This window comes from Gossypium hirsutum, chromosome D10 (assembly GCF_007990345.1).
Source record: "Gossypium hirsutum isolate 1008001.06 chromosome D10, Gossypium_hirsutum_v2.1, whole genome shotgun sequence".
Classification (NCBI taxonomy): domain Eukaryota; kingdom Viridiplantae; phylum Streptophyta; class Magnoliopsida; order Malvales; family Malvaceae; genus Gossypium; species Gossypium hirsutum.
In genome coordinates, this window is record NC_053446.1 from 54,147,881 (window position 1) to 54,167,303 (window position 19,423).

General features: G+C 34.9%; 1 protein-coding gene across 3 annotated transcripts; it reads left to right on the top strand.

The window, feature by feature from the left end:
- Nucleotides 1-1,017: 1,017 nt before the first annotated feature.
- Nucleotides 1,018-19,126, top strand: LOC107916261 (E3 ubiquitin-protein ligase SHPRH). Of its 3 annotated transcripts, none has more exons than XM_016845425.2 (19): nt 1,018-1,197; nt 1,477-2,299; nt 2,422-2,628; nt 2,795-2,856; nt 3,353-3,833; nt 4,820-5,020; nt 5,597-5,852; nt 9,805-10,045; nt 10,132-10,301; nt 10,390-10,974; nt 11,769-11,935; nt 12,951-13,167; nt 13,261-13,458; nt 14,039-14,398; nt 14,684-14,888; nt 15,654-15,868; nt 16,671-16,822; nt 17,463-17,718; nt 18,502-19,126. In XM_016845425.2, the coding sequence occupies exons 2-19, from the start codon at nt 1,503-1,505 to the stop codon at nt 18,757-18,759; spliced, it is 5,028 nt and encodes a 1,675-aa protein (XP_016700914.2). In that variant the 5' UTR covers nt 1,018-1,197; nt 1,477-1,502; the 3' UTR covers nt 18,760-19,126. The 3 variants fall into 3 exon arrangements, with proteins under 3 accessions (XP_016700914.2, XP_016700915.2, XP_040959217.1); XM_016845426.2 differs by having other exon boundaries at nt 1,064-1,248; XM_041103283.1 differs by lacking the exons at nt 1,018-1,197; nt 1,477-2,299 and having other exon boundaries at nt 2,515-2,628; nt 2,733-2,856.
- Nucleotides 19,127-19,423: the final 297 nt, after the last annotated feature.

Below are 19,423 nucleotides of genomic sequence, written 5' to 3' on the forward strand. Positions count from 1 at the left end.
AAAAACCCATTCCACTCAGTAAACCACAATAATCAACCCCCAAAAAATAAACAACAAACCATTAAAAATACCAAATAGTCAACAACAAAAGGAGGAGAAGAAATCCCTCTTTTGGTATCTCCAGACTAGGTTTGCAAAATAGGAAAGGAAAAAAAGAAAATAATGAATAGGAAAGGACTTATTATCTTTTAGTGTTTGGGTTTTGAGCTTTGAGGCTCATTCCGATGATCTGAATGGAGGAGAAAAAGAGCCTAATCGAGGGAGAAACATAGCTCAAAATCATATTGATTAGATGGTCAATGGTGGTGGTTCAAAAGACCTCGGATATGGACATTTTTGAGATTTATCTGTAGAAATAGAAGCCCAATCAAAAGTCAGGAGGCTTTGGGTTTTATCTTGGTAACCTTTGATTGTTAGGCTAATGCCAAAAAGTGTTAGATGTAAGAAGTGACAAAAAAAGAGAGGACTTTTAGTTTTGGGATGAAAAGAAGTGTGAAAAAAAGACGAGGAAAAAGAGAGAAAGAAAAGCCATTTGATGGTGGAGTTTTGGCCGGTGATGGTGACATTATCGAAGCATACAGTAATAGCTCTTTGCGACAATTAGGGTTTGTTAAGAGAGAATAAAGTGAAAGAAAAAAAAAGATGAAAGAAATAAAGGAAATAAAAAAATGAGAGTGAAATAAATTAAAAGAAAAATAAAATTGTTAAAAAATAAAATAAAAAATTAAAATTATATGACCCGAATATGGAAGTTACATAAGTATTTAAAGGTTGAATTCTTGTCACACGATATTTTTATAACATCTTTAATGTTCCGTAATGATACATTGACTAAAATGTTATAAATTAATAAAGTTAATAATTAAAATTTGAAAAATTAAATTTTAGTAATCAAAATATAAATAAAATTAATAATTAAAATATTACAAAATAAAATTGAGTAATCAAAATATAATTTAGTAATATTGTGGTAGTATATCCAAAATTAAATGACTTTTCCACGCCTTTCTTAGGACCCAATAAAACATAACAAAATCTATCTCCGAGTTACCGACCTTGGCAACTCGCAATTGGCGCGTGTTTTGCAGTTTCACAGCGGTCCCGTTCTTCCTTCAAAACCTTACGATTCAAATCCCAAGCTTTTTCCTTGTAACACCTTATTCAATGCAACCAAATTCTACCTTAATTTGTTTCCTGGTATTGCTTTTGTGTCTCTATCTCAGCTTTCATGTTCTTTATCGTTATCTTGTATGTGCATTTCTTTCATCGATTTCTTCTTTCTTCCCTTTTTTTCTTTATATGTTTGCTCACTCAATTGAGTTCCTTTGCTTTCAGCTATTGTTTATTGCTTTTTTTTGTCTCGTAATGATCTGTGCATGTTTCTTTGAATCAAAAGAACACAAGCTGCTTGTTGAATTGGCTATTTGAAAACACTAAGTTTCTTGGTTTGTTTCTAATTTTCTGTTGTTTATCTAGCTTCTATTTGTTTTGCTGTGAGAACAATGGGTAGGAAAAAGCAAGCCAACCCACGTCGATCAGGCGCCTTAATTATAGACAGCACTGGTAATGTCGAACCCAAACAAGATGCAAAATTGAAGGGGGAACTAGTGGATATAGATAAACCATTCTTTGTAGAAGTGGATAGGGGTTCTTGGCTTTCTGATGAGCATCTTGACTTATCTGAAGTTGTTTTGATTGATTTGAATTTGAGAGAAGGGTATGCTGGTTATAGAATCAGTGAGGAGTTTTATGGGGACTCCAAGTACTCCTTAAGGTTTCGAGTTTGTAATGTCAGTGAGTTCATCAGTCGTATTAAGCTAGGACATTGGCCTGTATTATCTTCTAGTGATGTATCTTTGGAATTTATAGAAAAAAGCATGTCTGATGGTGTGGAGACTGAATCGTTGATGTTATCCGGGAGTTTTGACGGTCCCGATGAAGGTGTTTCTGCTCTTGTGCACTTGGCAAGTTTGAAATTTCTCACTTTACGTCCCGTGCTGGAGGTAACACTTTCGGAGAGCTTGTCGTCTTTTAGAGTGAGGGTGGAGATACTAAAGAGTGTTTTTGATGATTGTGAGTCACTCCTGGGGAAAACGAGGCAACTTTGGAAAAAGAGTATGGTTAATGTTATGGCTTGGCTACGTCCTGAAGTAATGACTTCTGAGGCTAAATATGGAGTTTGTGAATCAGTGAACATGGAAGTTGATTTTTATCCAGTGACAGAAGATGAAACTTCGAGACCTGGAAAACGAGCAAGGTTTGATGTTGCTGAGTTTTATGAAGCCATAAAGCCATCAAAGTGAGTTGTCTAATCATTTTATTATAGATTTCTTTAGTGATGCATAACTGTCATACTCATGTTCCGACTTCCTAGTTGTGATTCCATTCTAGAAGCAAATCACTTGTATATGTCCTATGCAGAGAGAACTCAATGCTGAAGGATGACATTCCTGACTTGCTCCCTGTTTTGAGACCATATCAGCGGCGTGCAGCTTACTGGATGATACAACGAGAGAAGGGTGATTCAAGAAGTATGGAAGAATGGGAAAGGAGCATGTTGTCCTCTCCATTGTGTATACCTGTGCATTTTCTTGATACTTATTCAAAAATGTTCTTTAATCCATTTGGGTACGTTTCTTTCTTCAGTTGGCATTTTACTTAATAAGATTGTCATCCATTGTTCTTGTCATTGTGGTTTGTTGTTTTTTGCATCTCCCACTCCGACACCCTAGAAAAAAAGAAAGAACAATTTTCTTCTCTTCACTTGCTTACTACGAGGTGATTATGTCTTCAGTGGAAATGTTTCTCTGCATCTGGAGCCCATGTCTCCTTATGTCTACGGTGGTATTCTAGCAGGTACACAATGTGTCTGTTTTTCAGAAACTTTTGCAGTCCTTTGAACATGTTTGTGTTTAAAAGAGCTGCGTTTAATTTAGCAGTGAACCAGATGAAAAGTTTTGCATTCAGTGTGATTAATAGTTTAGAGACGTTCCAATTTTGCTACGGTAGTTACCAACTTATCTATTATATGCTTCATTTCTGCATATTTTACTCCTTCACGATCTCTGTTGAGTTTATTTGAGTTTGGCCTTTGAATGCCCAGATCTGTGAGATTGTGCTGTTCCAAATTATTATGGGAGTCTAGTCTTGCTTGGTTACTAGCCTATGTGAACATTGATACTTTCTAATTCTTGTATGCTATTGTATGCATGCTCCTACAATTTTGGGGTTCCTTTTAATTGATGATTTCTGAGAAAAAGTTACTTAATTTTCAATTGTTTGAAGTTGATATTTACCCAGAAATCTGATGTCACTCTGCTTGCTTTGGCGGTGGTAATAATGAACATCACAGATGAAATGGGTTTGGGCAAGACTGTTGAACTGCTTGCTTGCATCTTTGCACACCAGAAGCTAGATTCTGAAGGTGCTGTATTTAAGGATACTGCGATAAAGGTTACAACTGATGGGAAAGTTAGTCTCAAAAGATTGAAAAGGGAGCGTGTTGAGTGCACATGTGGAGCTGTGAGTGAAAACTGCAAATATAAAGGATTATGGGTGCAATGTGACATGTGTGATGCTTGGCAACATTCAGAATGTGTTGGTTATTCACCTAGAGGAAAAGCTCGGAAAGTCAGTGAAAATGCTGATGAACAAGGACTACAAAAGCTGAAAAGAAGGAAAGAGACAACCAACATTGTTGTCAGAGAGGGAGAGCATATCTGCACACCATGTTTGGAGCTCCTACAAGCTACCGACTCGCCCATTGCTACAGGTGCAACTCTTATAGTCTGTCCAGCTCCTATATTATCCCAATGGCACACTGAGATCATTCGGTATAAACTTTTTCCTTGACTTCTTTTTATATGCTTGCAAATTCCAGTATCCTTAGTACAATAGTAATATTAAATTTTGCATCTTTGTTGGTTAGTGAAACTTCTTAGTTTGGTGAATCAAGGAATCTACATATCATCTTGTGAATATCACTTGATCCATCAGATTGTAAATGAAAGAAAAATATCAAAACAAATTAATGATCTGCTGGTTGAATCAAACCTGTTTTTCATGGCCAAATAGGACGTTGGAAGTTGAATCAAAATATATGATATCTTGCAATGGTAAGCTGGAATTTAATATCCGCTAAGACTGTTGTGATCCTGATGCGGCTTTCTGTTTAGAAGGCCCTTATTAGAGGCAGTAGGCACATCTCATCTGATCCCTTATTAGAGACTGTTGTGGTACTATTTGTTTTTTTTTGGGGGTTAACTTTGTCTCAGTTTCTGGGCTGGTCTGCTCTGACGCTCCGTAAACTTAATGGTCTCCAACAGGCAGGTGGTGTGGTATGATTAAAGTACTGAATGGTTACGGCAAAAATATTATGATGCATGCCTAGGCAATTAATGAAACATAGATAAGTCAAAGTAATCTGGTTGGATGGAAGTTGTAACGGCATCTATGGTTAATGCAACCAGAAATGAGTCATTAAAGTTGAAATTGAAACCTTTATATTGAAAATGAATCTACAATCTATCACAACCACTTTTATGCATGACATCCTAAGTACTTCTAATTACTTATTACAGTTTTTTTTATCATTTTTTGTCAGTTGATTGCTAGTTAATTGTCAGTTGATTTTTAAGCTCAGGTAGTTAGTTATTTCCGTTGAAAAAAATTGAAATACTTTAGATATATCTTATCTGTAAGGTTTACCTTAGATAACTCTGTATTTGTTGAACTGCTTTACTTTATGGCTTTTGATTGTCATTCATTACTGAAAGGTACTTATATATTTATCCTTTTAACTTTTATTTGTCATTCTTAGTCACACACGTCCAGGTTCATTAAAAATTTGCATCTATGAAGGAGTAAGAACTCCTTCTCTTTCAAATGCTTCTAGAGTGGATATCAATGAACTTGTCAGTGCTGACATTGTATTAACAACATATGACGTACTCAAAGAGGACCTCTCTCACGACTCTGACAGGCATGAAGGTGATCGACGCTTCTTGAGATTTCAGAAGAGGTTCTTCCTAACTTCTTATTTATTTATTTATTCTTTAATTGAGCAGTTACTAAAACTGGATGATTGGCTTTTTATTTGAAGGCATTCTGAAGTTCTTATATGTTATAATTTCCGTAGTACTAGGATACATTGCTTCTGAGATTCACTGGGTTCACTGACTTCTTGGATCTGGCTCCTTGGATGTAACCAGGCCTTCCTGAAATTTTATTTTGCCCTTTACAATCTTTTCTTCTTGAGTTCTCTTTGTAAATTCTTTACTTAAAGATTAATGTTTCCAAACTCTGTCCTAGTTGCAGGATAATACTTTGAATTCTTTAACTGATTTTTCCCCATCCACGCAACTTCATTTTGTCTGATCATTTTGATTTCTTCATTTGTTTAATGGCTTACCTTTAAACTTTTTTGCCTCTCATCCTCTTGGTTTCTTGGAATTTAAATTATTGTTATTATTAGATAAAACTAAATGATTTTTTTTTAACTAACTAGAACAATCCCTATTAACATAATAAATCTAGCTTTTCTCCTGCTTGCCTTTTTTGATGTCTCAAGATGATGACATGGCTGTCTTTCTGGTAGGTACCCTGTCATTCCAACTCTTCTCACTAGAATATTCTGGTGGAGGGTTTGTCTGGATGAAGCTCAAATGGTGGAGAGCAATACTGCTGCTGCAACAGAAATGGCCATGAGATTATATGCTAAGCATCGCTGGTGTATTACAGGCACTCCTGTACAACGCAAACTTGATGACTTATATGGACTCCTAAGATTCCTGAAACTAAGTCCTTTCAATGTTTCAAGGTGGTGGGTGGAAGTTATACGAGATCCATATGAGGTATGAGGTTTCTTAACATTGTTTGCATTCCAAAAATTACATATGTGTATGGTGGCTTCCAATACACACTTGAATATAATCTTTTGATTATAAATAATTTTTCATATCTCATATAATATAATAGTTTGTCAAAAACTTTAAAACTGCACGTGTGCCCTTTAAGTATGAATGTAACACCCCTTGCCTGACCCGATTGCTGGGTCCGAGCTACAAGTTGTCACATTCGTTGCCGGAGCAATTACATTCAAATACAACATAATTTCTATCAATTCAACACTTCATTCTCTAACATGGTCGTTACATCCTTATATCGTAACATATAGTTTGAATCGGGATTTATGCGAGCTTATGAAAGCTTTTTTGATAACCCGAGACCATTTGAGGATTGAAATGCAAAGTTTCAACATAATTCGGGTTGGAGTCGTGACTTCAAGGGTGCAATGTCACGACCTCCAAAACAATAGGTTGGCATCACAACTTAGGAACTAAAATGTAAACTTTCCAAACTTCACCGAGTTGGCATCACGACATTAGGGGTACAATGTCGCGACATTAAAAGCTAGTGTCGCGATCCATGGGATGGTGTTGTGACCTTGAGAACAGTCTACTATAAGTTCATCTCCTTTTTCAACTAGTGTGCGACATCTATAAGGTGGTGTCGCAACTTGGTTGGTAAACTACTGCAACTTGCATCCCATTTTGATTTCAACCTAACATTCAACATAGCCTGACAATTCTTGTGACCTATATTGGCAGTTCTCACAAATAAAGGCTCATCTCAATTCATCAAATCATCATATCATGCCACTTATGCAATTTAAGCATATGAAATCATTGAAACCAAATATTTAAATGGCACACAACTCATGAAATAAACTAGGCTTAACTAGGCCGCATACCAAATTTAACTTACAACATAACCATAGTCACACATACAACCTTGACATTCACAACTAGGGATGACCATTTACATAACCAAGAACCTTATATACATGCCACAACTTTAGATATCAAAATAAATATGTTTCTACCGTCTTGATGATAGTGTGTTATCTACATTGGTTCGGCTTGGTGCATTCCGCAAATTGAGAATCTACAAGTAGGAGAAACAACGATAGTACGCATGTAAATGCTTAATAAATTCAAATGAAAATTACAAAACTTACCTTGCTCGTAGGTGAGCATGCTAACTACCAAGGTTTTGGCATACAATTGGCTAAAGCTTGACATATAATGTCACAACAAAATGCATAACAACATAAGTATCCAAATGTGTTAGGCATATTATAACATGTCCAAAACATCTTCAAATCATACCAATTCGTACAAGATCATCAACATTTCATATACTATTATCAATTCACAAGTTCGTGCCATTTCAATTTAAATCATACATCATAATAGCTTACCAAAGTTCGGTACATATCATTTTCCGATTTCAAGATTTAATTTCAATGTTTCACCTAATGGAACCTCAATAAAACAAACTCGGATATGCAGGTGAACTACACCACACCAAGGTATCGAAGTGCAAAGCTCGTTGGCATCAAATGTTTAAACATTTTCAATTACATCCCTCTATCACACCAAGGTCTCCGTATAGACAAAACATACTCGATAATCCACAGTAGATGCTAGATTCCAAAATAATTGTCATAATCTCCATATCATCAACAATTCATGCACAAACACACACCCTATTGGCATGCCAATTGTATCTTAACATTTTATTAAGTTCATGTGGGAATTAGTCATTCATATTTGCATATCCATACCTTGTAATAATTCGTGTTTGCAAACTCATACCCTGTAAACATTCATATTTACATATTCATATCTTGTAAAGTCACATTCAATCACTTATCACATTTCATTTCAATTCAATCCCATTTACTAGCCTTATATGCCAATTTCCACCAAAACTTTAACTTACGTTCAAACATAAATATAATGAAATAAACACAATAATACATATAGCAAAAGGAAAGGTAGTAAGCTCCATATGAACTTACCTTTTTAAAATACAAAATGGGTAGATTCTTCAGGGACTATTTCACAATTTTTGCTTTTCCTCTACTAGTTCCACTTTGGTCTAATTCTTGGTATATACAAATATTTTTATATACCAAATCAATACTATATACATTATCACACAATATCATGAGATGTATGATCCTAAATACTCTCCTTTTTGATTTCACACATATTTTGCATTTTATTCAATTTAGTTCCTGAACTCGGGATAAGTATATACTTCAATTCCTAACTTTGGATCAAAATTTGATTTCACATTTTTCATTAGGGACCTTCTGTCACTAACATAATTTCATGACAGGTTTTACATTTATTCAATTTGGTTTCTAATGTTACTAAGTTAACAAACAAGCATAACTGATTTCACAATTTAGTCCATTTCATAATCTATACTCAATATCTATCAATTCCAAGCTTAATTCATTAATTTATCAATAATGACAACTTGATAAAACTTCAACAATTAATCAAATTGATACATGGACTAGCTAAATCAAGCTCCCATGATCATAAATCTATAAAAGTTACATGAAAAAGGGTTTGATTACCTTGAATTTTAGCTTGGCCGAATGATAAGTGAGTTTGAAGCTTTCTCTTAGCTTCTAATTATGGTGGACGGCTAAGGATGGAGAAGAAGATGATAATCGTCTCTTTCTTTCCACCAATTTTGTTATTCATAGTTTAATTAAGACTTAATTAACTTAACTAATCATGTTTAATTTAATCACACCTAATTGAGATGTCATCATCATCCACTATCTTTTAATTAGAAATGGTTTAATAACCAGTTTGGCCCTTTGGTTAATTTTTATCTAGGTCCTCAAGTATTTTCTTAATTAAAATTCTATAGCGATTGAACTTTTACAATTTAGTCACTAGGTTTTAATTAATTATTTTATCAATAAAAATTCTTATCATTCTTTAGCATTTTTTCATAGTAACTTCGTAAATATTCCTATTTTATATTTACGGACTCGGTTTACAAAAATAAGGTTCCAAAACCATATTTTCCTGTACCACTGAAAGCCGGATCTTTACAATGAAAATGATTGAATTTCAATCTTGCAATAAACTGGGTCATCTGAGTTTTCTCGAAAAGCACAGGAATGCCAAATCATGAATAAACTGTAATGATGTAGGTTGTGGCACGTGAAAGCATATTCTGCCCCTATTCCAAAATTAAAGCTGATTGAATATGAAATAATACTCTGAAGATATTGTCGCTTGAATGTTGTACTGGTTTTCCTATAAAAGAGATAATCTTATGTAACAAGTAAGAGAAGAAACTACCTCTACAAAACTATGTCTTCTCTAAGTATACCCGCTCAAGGTACTATATAAGGACATATAGTCTGGCAAGTTAGATAGCAATAGCTGGTTTAACTTTTCATTATAGGTGATCCTTTTTGGATGATGTAGATTGCAATAGCTGTCTTAAACTTCCTGTGTAATGTTCCCTTTTTGGATGATAGTGCTGAATTGTGGTATGCCAGAGAATTCACTTGAAAACTTGTCAGACAAAGGACATTGCAAGGCTTGAAAATCTTTCTTTCTTTATATTGGGGATAAGGTCCCAATTTACCGTTCAAGGTGATGGATCAAATTTACCACTCATCTTTGGATGGGTGCAATTTTATCACTGTACTTTTTAATTTGGCAAATTTGGCTGTAATATGTCTTTGCATGCTCAGATTCTAGCCATTTGCTGCATGCTGGGTCTTTATGTAACGATATACTATGGTAAACAAATGTGAAATATTGCCTTAATGTTTCAATCAATCACAATGCGGTGTGAACACGTTTGGTTAGCTTCTTTCATTGAATGTTTCTCTGGATCTTCATCAAATACCGAAGTGGTTCTAAATAGTCTCTTCCAGTTTCCACTTTTTTATTTTATTTTTATTTGCTCCTTTTGCAGAAAAAAGATGGAGGGGCTATGGAATTCACACATAAATTTTTTAGACAAATCATGTGGCGTTCTTCAAAACTACATGTTGCAGATGAGTTGCATCTTCCCCCGCAAGAGGAATCTGTTTCTTGGCTCACTTTCTCACCAATTGAAGAACATTTTTATCAAAGGCAACATGAAACATGTGTGAGTTATGCCAGTGAAGTTCTTGAAAGTTTGAAAGAAGATTTCCTGAAAAGAGAAATCCCAGGTTGTTGGTGGTTTTACAATACCTTTGTTTGAGTGAGTTTACAATACCTTAGTAGTTCAGGTCTTACATCTTCATATATTTTCTAGGTGCTTTTTCATCTGGTGCAATGTTCGATCCGTTTATCACTCATACAGAAGCAGCAAAGCTGCTGAACGCACTCTTGAAGCTTCGCCAAGCCTGTTGTCACCCTCAAGTAGGAAGTTTTGGGCTGCGTTCTCTGCAGCAGGCTCCAATGACTATGGAGGAAATATTAAATGTGTGTTAAAATTGAAACATTTGATGAAACGTGCAGCAAAAGCTCTTATTATCAGTAATTTACTTTAAGAGGAATATTGTTTTTGTAGGTTCTTATTAGCAAGACCAAGACAGAAGGAGAGGAAGTGCTCAGGATGTTAGTTAGTGCTTTAAATGGGCTTGCAGGAATAGCTATAATAGAAGAGAAACTTTCTCAAGCAGTATCATTATATAAGGAAGCACTGGATATAACTAAAGAGCATTCTGAAGACTTTCGCCTGGACCCTCTGTTGAGTATTCACATTCATCACAATCTTGCTCAGATACTACCTGTGGTTACAACCTTCCCAGTGCAACTTCCAGTAGAGGCACATCAATTCTCTGGAAACTCTGAGAAAGCTTCCCATGTCCAAAACATTGAAATATCTGATCAAAGTTCTGTGAAGAGGCAGAAACTTGAGGACCTTGACGATTCTAAAATTAATGCTGGGAATCTACAAGATATAGCATCTGAACAATCAGAAAAAAGCACAAATAATGACCGAGATTGTAATGGTCAGTGCCATATGTCATCTGGAGCTTTAAACGAACAATCTTTGAGAATAGAATGCCAAAATTTAAAACAGAAGTACTTATCTGTGTTTACTACAAAGTTGTCTGCAGCTCAGCAAGAGTTCAGAAAATCATACATGCAGGTATAATACATGTTGTCCATAGCACGTTGGAATATGATACATGACAAATATCACAAAATGTGTATCAGATGCACAGTCTTACTAGATATAATGTAGGCATTGTAATTCAATGCTACACGTCGAATGTACCTTACATGCTGTGCTATATTCTACATGTGTTTTCTTTGTTGTTTGGTGTTGGGAATATGAAAAAGTTTTAAGAGCATACAAAATATCTTTCTATTTACAACTGTCTCGTATGAAATCATCTGCATGCTAATTTAGTAGCTTATCTATGGCAAATCAGCTAATAGGTAAATCATTATGTAGTTTCCTGTCACACATAATCTTGAAGAGTCAACACTACTTCTGCATCTCTCTTTCCATAAACAGGACTAGTCTTATTCATTTTTTTCTGCATCATCCCGCAAACACATTGTTTCTCTTTATTTCCTGGAAAAGGAAAATTTTCTCTCATGCTGGTGTGTTGCCTTCTGTGTTTAGAACCAACACTTAAGAAATGGTGTTTTCTCTTTAATCATATTACAAGATTTTAGTCAAACTCAAATTATAGATTCCAGGTAGCACAAAAGTTTGTTTCCAGAAGAGTAAGCCTTACCTTTCTTTTTCAAAATTTGATTTCACATCCTTTACAATCTCAAATAAAGCTACCTCCTGAATCAAGTTAAAATGTGGAATATTCTATTGAACATTTCAAGCCAAAGGTGTTAATTGTCAGTTATAATGACAGCCTTCTTCTCTGTAGTATCCATTTGTTTACTTTACAATTTGTTTGTCTATCTATTACTTTGCAGGTTTCTAATGCATTGAGTGACCTTAATAATGAATATAGAGTTTGGTGGTTGGAAGCCCTTGATCATGCTGAGAAAGACAAGGATCTCTCTAATGAGTTAATCAGAAAGATTGAAGAGGCTATCTCAGGATCTCTTAAGAGTCGACGCACATCACAAATGTCTTCCAGGTCAGAGATGATTTAGTTTTTAGACTTTCCTCTACTGAGTAGTGCTGACAATCCTTATGCATCATTACTTATGCTTTCTACTCTTTTTTTTCTATTTCTGATGAATAAATAATTTTTCAACTTATCCAAATAATAGTAGCCTGCTGTAAAGAATACAACAATCTGCAGTAAAAGCAGTTCCAAGATTACAACACCAAAACAAAATTTTAAAGCAATAAAAATCTTTAGTATGTATGTTCTCTTTTAAACCCCTGATATGACGCCATAATTGATTGATTCTGTCCCTGCAATATTCTTTGTACAAATTCAGTTGTTATTTGAACCTGCCTTCATAATTTTCACTTTAAGAATGCACCGATTTATATTTTTGCTAGCAACACATTTCTTACATATTTGTTTGAGAATTGCTGTCACCTTTTTTTATGTTGTGTCAGTGGCAAAGTATGTGGTTCTCAGTGTTTAAGGGGGAATAAACCAGATACATCAAATGCAATTCTAGTTAAACCAAATGTGGATATTTTCATAGTTTTAGAAATCCTGATGAAAATTTCTGACTGGTTATTTTTTTATCTTGAAAGCTATAAACAATAAAGTTGAGCTTGAAGAGAGTTGCATCCATAACTTACAGTAGGTTTGCATAATCTTCTTTTTGAATAGAATCAGATTTTACTTGCAAACTGGGCTGGAGGAATAAACCGGATACATCAAATGTAATTATAGTAAAACCGAATGCAGATATTGCTTTAGAAATCCTGATGAGAAATTTCTGACCAATTATTTTTTGTATTTTGAAAGCTATAAAAGATAAAGTTGAGCTTAAGGAGAGTTGCATCCATAACTTACAGTTGATTTGTATAATCTTCTTTTTGAATGGAAACAGATTTGCTATTGCAAGTTGAGATTTTTATTCATGAGCAGGCTATTTAAACCATTGTTTCCTTTTTGCATGGAAATTAGTATATTATTCCTCATTGAATATAGATGGTGGCTAACTTTTTTATTGGTTTTCTTACAGGTTTCAGAGTATTACTGCTCTAAAGTATCACATCCAGACCGGTTTAGATCTATTGGAATCCTTTAGGGGAAAATTGCTTGATAGACTTTTAGAAATTGATCAAACAATGGAAAAGCCAAAAGAGGAGGATATTGAGCGTGTGAGATACTGCCATAATTGCCAGGTTATTGGTGATGGCCCAATTTGTGTTCATTGCGAACTAGAGGATTTATTCCAGGTTTGCCTCCAAACTTGTCTGTTCTTGTTGAGGTTTGACCACACAACTATAAACTGTTTTACATTCTTTACATTTTTTAACATTGTCAACCAGGATTATGAGGCAAGGCTTTTTCGGGTTAACAAAAATGATGGAGAGATGGTTACATCTGCTGAAGAGGCAATAGTTTTGCAGAAGAAGAAGTCTGCACTTAATCGCTTTTATTGGAATTTATCACAGCCAACCAAAAATTCAACTTCATCTGATGTTGATAATAAAGAATTGAAGAGAGGTGTTCAAGAAACAATAGTGGTTGGTTACTTTATCTCATATGAATTTTGTTTTTGAAGTGTTCCAGGGTTTTACTGGTTCTGGTTCACCGGTTGATGAACTTGAGTCTCCATGTAGTTGATACTGCTATATATTATGGCGTTGGGCCCTAGCTCTGGTGGATCTTTATACCTTAATGCTTACTTTGGGCTTAAGATTGTGACAACTGTCTCATTATGATTTAATATGACTTCTTTTTTCCCCCTATTTTCATGGTCTCCTTTTGAATTTCTTTCTTATTTGTCTCAATTTGGCCTACTTGTTGGTATTCAATCTTGATATGTTGTTAATCTCATGGCCTAAATTGATTTTTCTGGGATTTATGAAAATACTCTTTTTTTCTCCTGGAGTTAGATAATCTGAATAGCACCTGGCTGTATACTTGTCAATCCTCGGGCATCCATCTCTAAAATCATTATTATATTCTGATCTAGGTGTATCTACAAGTTTTAATATTGTAATCTAACATCTTCACATCTGGATGAAACTCGTTTATATGCTGTTGTGAATTCCAAAGTTACTTCCATCATATAATTTGTACTCTGTGGCCCATAATTGATAGGTTTCAAAATCTCCGTCTCAATTGGAAGTAGCTCTTGGAGTTATAAAGAGCTATTGCAAGGCTTATTTAAGAAAAGAGGGTATGTTGGCAGCTACAAAGCAGCTACAGATTCTGGAGAGCATGAGGAAGGAGTATCGACATGCAAGGCTCTTAGCAATTGCTCAAGCACAAGTTTTGAATGCACATGACGAAATCAAGATGGCAACGACTCGATTGCACATAAGAGAGTTTGAAAATGACAAATCTATTGATGCTTTAAGTCCGAATGAATTGGCTTCAGCCAGTGTGCAAAACACTAGTGACAAGTTCATGTCCTTGGCTTCATTATCAAGCATCAAAGGGAAACTTCGTTATCTAAAGGTACTGCAAGCTGGAAATTCTTTTGCAATCAAGTTTAATTTTCCTCACTCCCCCTATACGCCAGAGTGAGTTTTTTTGCAATATTATGGTTGACATGTTTTAGCTCTGGTCGGATGATCCATTGCTTCATTAGTTTCTTTTGTTATGGTTCTTCATTTGCTTTTGGCCTGAAGGAAATTGCATTCCTCATATTTGTTTTCAGCCAAATTTTTCCTTAGCTTGCCTTAACATATAAATAATAGAGCTCCTTTTGCTGCTATAATAATTCATATGAATTGTTTTCAGGGATTAGTACTATCAAAAAATACGGTGCAAATGGAGAGTTCTAATAATTCCACTTTAACTCAAGATACGACTACCATGTCAACCTCTATAGAGCAGAAAAGTACATGTCTATTTAAAGCTGAGGGGGAAGCTTGCCCTATTTGTCAAGAAAAGCTAAGCACTCAGAAGATGGTATTTCAATGTGGACATGTTACTTGCTGTAAATGTAAGTTCTACATCAGCCAATTCCCCCTCCTGATTTCTTAACTACTATAAAAACCATTTATACTCAAGATTTTAAGAATATGTTAGTGTTAAAGATATTACCCTTGCAATGAAAATTTAACAATGTTTTCTTCATCACTAGCATTTAACTGAAACATGTTGGTCAAAGAAATTCTGTGGTGTTCAGTCACTGCGAGTAACTTCCCCCTTCAGCATATGTGAACTGTTGGACTAGAAACCTATCTCTCAGCATATGTGGCGGCTTGCAATTTTAGGTGACTGAATAACTTAGTGTCACCCTCCCAAAAACATCACACCCTTTAATATCATGTTTCTTTTATGATATAGTATTTAGTGTTTGTAGATGTTATCGAAAACAGAGAAAAGATAATATACGAAAATAGAATGGAGAAAAAATTCCTTGTATTTCATCTCTTGAGTTAGTGTATTTATATACAAGTCTATATAGTCTAAATAAGGAAAGAAGAACGAATTAGAACTCTAAAATCAATCCTAAGAATCTGTAACAGTAGACTTGGCACACTAGTCAATATCCTTTCCTTCCTGTGAAATCAGTTAACATGACAAACGGCGACCCATAATTGTCAACACCATTCCTTTTTTGCTTTATTTTGCTGTTTGTCACCATTTAGAGTGACCTGTCATGTTTCCATTACTTTACCTGTTGATTTATCATATGGATTATTTTGTTTGCTTTGAACTTTTCATTTGACTCATCCTTACTTCATGCCTCACTTTTTTGTAGGCTTATTTTCTATGACTGAACAAGGATTACGCCATGGGAATAAATCTCAAAATAAATGGGTAATGTGCCCAACATGTAGGCAGCACACAGATGTTGGAAATATTGCTTTAGCTGATGATAGGCAAACTTCACCAAACTCTGCTATGCTTCACGCATTTCAAGGTGGTGATAGTTGTGAAGAATTTTTTACTGTTCAAGGTTCCTATGGAACAAAGGTGCTCTTTTGCATGTTCTTGTCCTTTTTTTAATTCTAAATTGCAGTACTTTTTTCATGGTTGAATAAATTGTGAGGAATAATTATATTTGATTTGCCCTGCTAGTGTTTTTTTTTTTAATCTAGACCTTGCTCAAGCAAGTGCTTTTTAGTGCATAGCACTTCAATTGATGCAAATGTCTCCATAGCTGACTAAATATAATTCCATAGAACACATTTTATGCTGTATGTAAGCTATTTATCTATTTATCTTTTTTATCTGTTAAGCATTCACATGCAAGTGTGTAGTTTCCAATTCTTTGAATATGTTACATTTTCAGTTATCTGACCATCTTGGTTGTTGTATCTTCTGTAATATCATAATTGTGTACATTCAATGCCATCTTTCTCACTTGTTTTTCTTCATTTCAATTTTATCTGTGCAACTTGTATGGGATCACTGTCGTGGGACACATCAGACAGCTCTTCCAGAATCCTCATTCATTAGTCATACCGGTCAATTAACCTTGGCCAGTGGATAGTCTGCTTGTCCTTTTTGGCTGCCATCTTGTTTCTATGTCTTTATGTGTGTCTTTGTTAGACAGCTGTTTGAATGAATCCTGCTTATGCAAAACTTGGACTTTTAGTTCTCTTATATGATTCATCTAGGAAGTCATTACCCAATTGTTCCACTTTTACCATCCGATCACCTCTTTAAATTGATAATGCTGAAAATTATCAGCGTAAAAGAGAAATCTACAAGCTATTTACATCAAGACATCTAGATGACTATTATGCTAAACATCTTGTTGACGATTGTGCAGATCGAAGCTGTTACAAGAAGGATCTTGGGGATTAAGTCTGCTGACCCAAAAGCTAAAGTTCTGGTTTTCTCAAGCTGGAATGATGTTCTTGATGTTTTAGAACATGCATTCGCTGCTAATGACATTACCTACATCCGAATGAAAGGAGGAAGGTAAAGAATCTGTTTATCAGCTCAATATATTTTGTTTATTGTATACCTGGAGAGTTCTGCAATTGCCACGAAAGAAGTGGCACCCTGTTATAAGAGGTTACTATTGCTATGCATTTCATACATAACTCTTTAAGTTTCATAAAACATAAGATAAACAAGACTGATGGATCTGGACACCTCATACTCGAGATAAAAGAATAGGGGAGGAGATCAAGCAACCAGAGAAGAAGTTTTAGTATCTTCCTATCTAATTCATATTTTAGTAACACCTGGCTTGTTTTGATGGAAGTAAAAAGCTTGGCTGATTGGACATGCCTGTTTATATCCGTTAATTTCTACTTCCTCTGTGCTTCAATTTTCTTTTTACCGTAATAGAATTTTTTAAAACCCTAAAGGGTAGAACTAACCAAAAGGTCAGTAGAAATACTGCAAACAAACATGCCTAACAAACCATAGAACACCTCTTTACTGCAACAAGCACACCAGAAAAACAATAAAACACCTCAGTACAGAGAGCATACTCCTAAACAAGAAAAAATATGCTTTAATTTCTTGATTAGTTGTGTATGTTAATGCCTTTGTCATTATCTGAAATTATATATTATCAGATTGATTGAGTTATTAAGATTTGCAATCACAGGAAATCACATGTTGCCATCAGTGAATTTAGGGGCCAACAAGTTGGTGGAAGAGGACACAAGATGCAGAAGTTAGAACCCAAATTTATTCAGGTGTTATTGCTCTTGGTCCAACATGGAGCAAATGGTCTAAACCTGTTAGAGGCACAGCATGTTATTCTTGTCGAACCACTACTAAATCCTGCAGTAGAAGCACAAGCAATCAGCAGGGTACATCGAATTGGGCAGGATAAGAGGACACTTTTTCATCGTTTTATAGTATGTGCATTTTCCTATCTACTCGATATTATATGATTGGAATCTGTGCATGTTGCTATGTTTGTGGGTATTATGTAGTTTTTAAGTATATGATCATGACTCCATGATGCAACTACCTTTGAAGGCAACATATAGAAACACTCAACTTCCCATTTAGATTTCTGGCTGCATCTCTCCACCCAACAATTGACTTGTGAAATTTATATGGTAATATCATGCGGCATCACGTGAATTTCCTTCTCATAGTTACCAAATTAGTGTCTAATAGGTTTATTCAGAAGAAATATGAGGTGTACATGAAAGGTTGTTATTTAGTGTTCAAGCCGGCATACCACATACTTCAAATTTATATCTTGCGATCCTATCATTTTTACTGTTAATGTCTCGAATGTTGTTGTCATTTGTTGCACGGTGTCAGCTTTTAGAAACTACAATGTAAGAACAAGGGTTTTATTCTTTTTTGAATTCCTTTACTTCTCAGTTATTATAAATGTTGAGTGTGACTATAATCTAGAGTATGAATCTGAGGATGCTTTTGTTCAGGAAGCCCATCGGACATTATTTTCAGTTTATCTGCATTCATTCTCTAAAATTTAAGGAGACTGTGTCAACAATCTCTGCGTTTTGTCATTTACATCAAACATTGGCATTCAATGAACTAAAGTTCCAAGTTCTACGTATCTGAACTGAATTTTCAACCATAGCACACATTTGCTTCATTTCATCTTCGTTTTGGTTTCTGATATTAACTTCAGGGAATATGCTTTTCTGGCCTGATATTAGGTTAAAAACACCGTCGAAGAGAGCATATATAAACTCAACAGAAGCAGGAACTCAAGTGGCTTTGTTGGGAACACCAAGAATCAAGACCAGCCTGTTTTGACACTTAAAGATGTTGAATCCCTCTTCGCCACAGCACCATCCAGAGCACCAAAAACCGATGAAGATAAGACCGAAAGTGAAAGTCTGAGATACCTGCCTCCTTCCATGGCTGCTGCTATAGCTGCTGAGAGGAGACTCAAGGAAAATCTAACTGCATGACATTCATGCTGGTTGACGATACGAATAAAAAAATCCATAGCGAAATTTGTAGTTAGAACCAGTTTCAGCAGGTAGGTGAACTGGTAGGAAAAAATTCATTTGTAGCCTGTCTAACCAAAGGTTTAGTTTTTTCAGATTGTTATGTCATGCTTGAACATATTAACATTTGTTTTTAGGGTTCCAATGGTAGAGAATGAACTTAAAGTCTTAAACAGCATAATTATGTATATAAACTTAAAAATATTAAGCTTTGCAAATGCATGCATTTCAACATGTATAGAGTTAACGTGTTGATTCAGTGCGCTGAACTTGAACATGTATATGTAAACTTTACTTTTTGTTTGTATTATTAGTCAATTTCGGGTAAGCTCAAATGTTTTCATCTTTTTGCACAAGTCAAAAACTTAGAAAAGGAAAACTAAACCAAACCAAGGTTAAAGAGAAGAATTGAATTGGTACAATCAACACAATCCTTCGCCAATGGGTCAATAGTAGGAGTTCAAAAGAATTGATTTAGTTGGACTTTAAAGATTTTGGTTTACACGTGATTTTATGTGGAAATGTCTATTATAGAAGCAAATTAGTTTAACTATAAATATAATCTTTGATTAGTTAGTTAAAATTGTCAATAAGCTTTGAGATTAAGTATCTCATTGTTATTGGT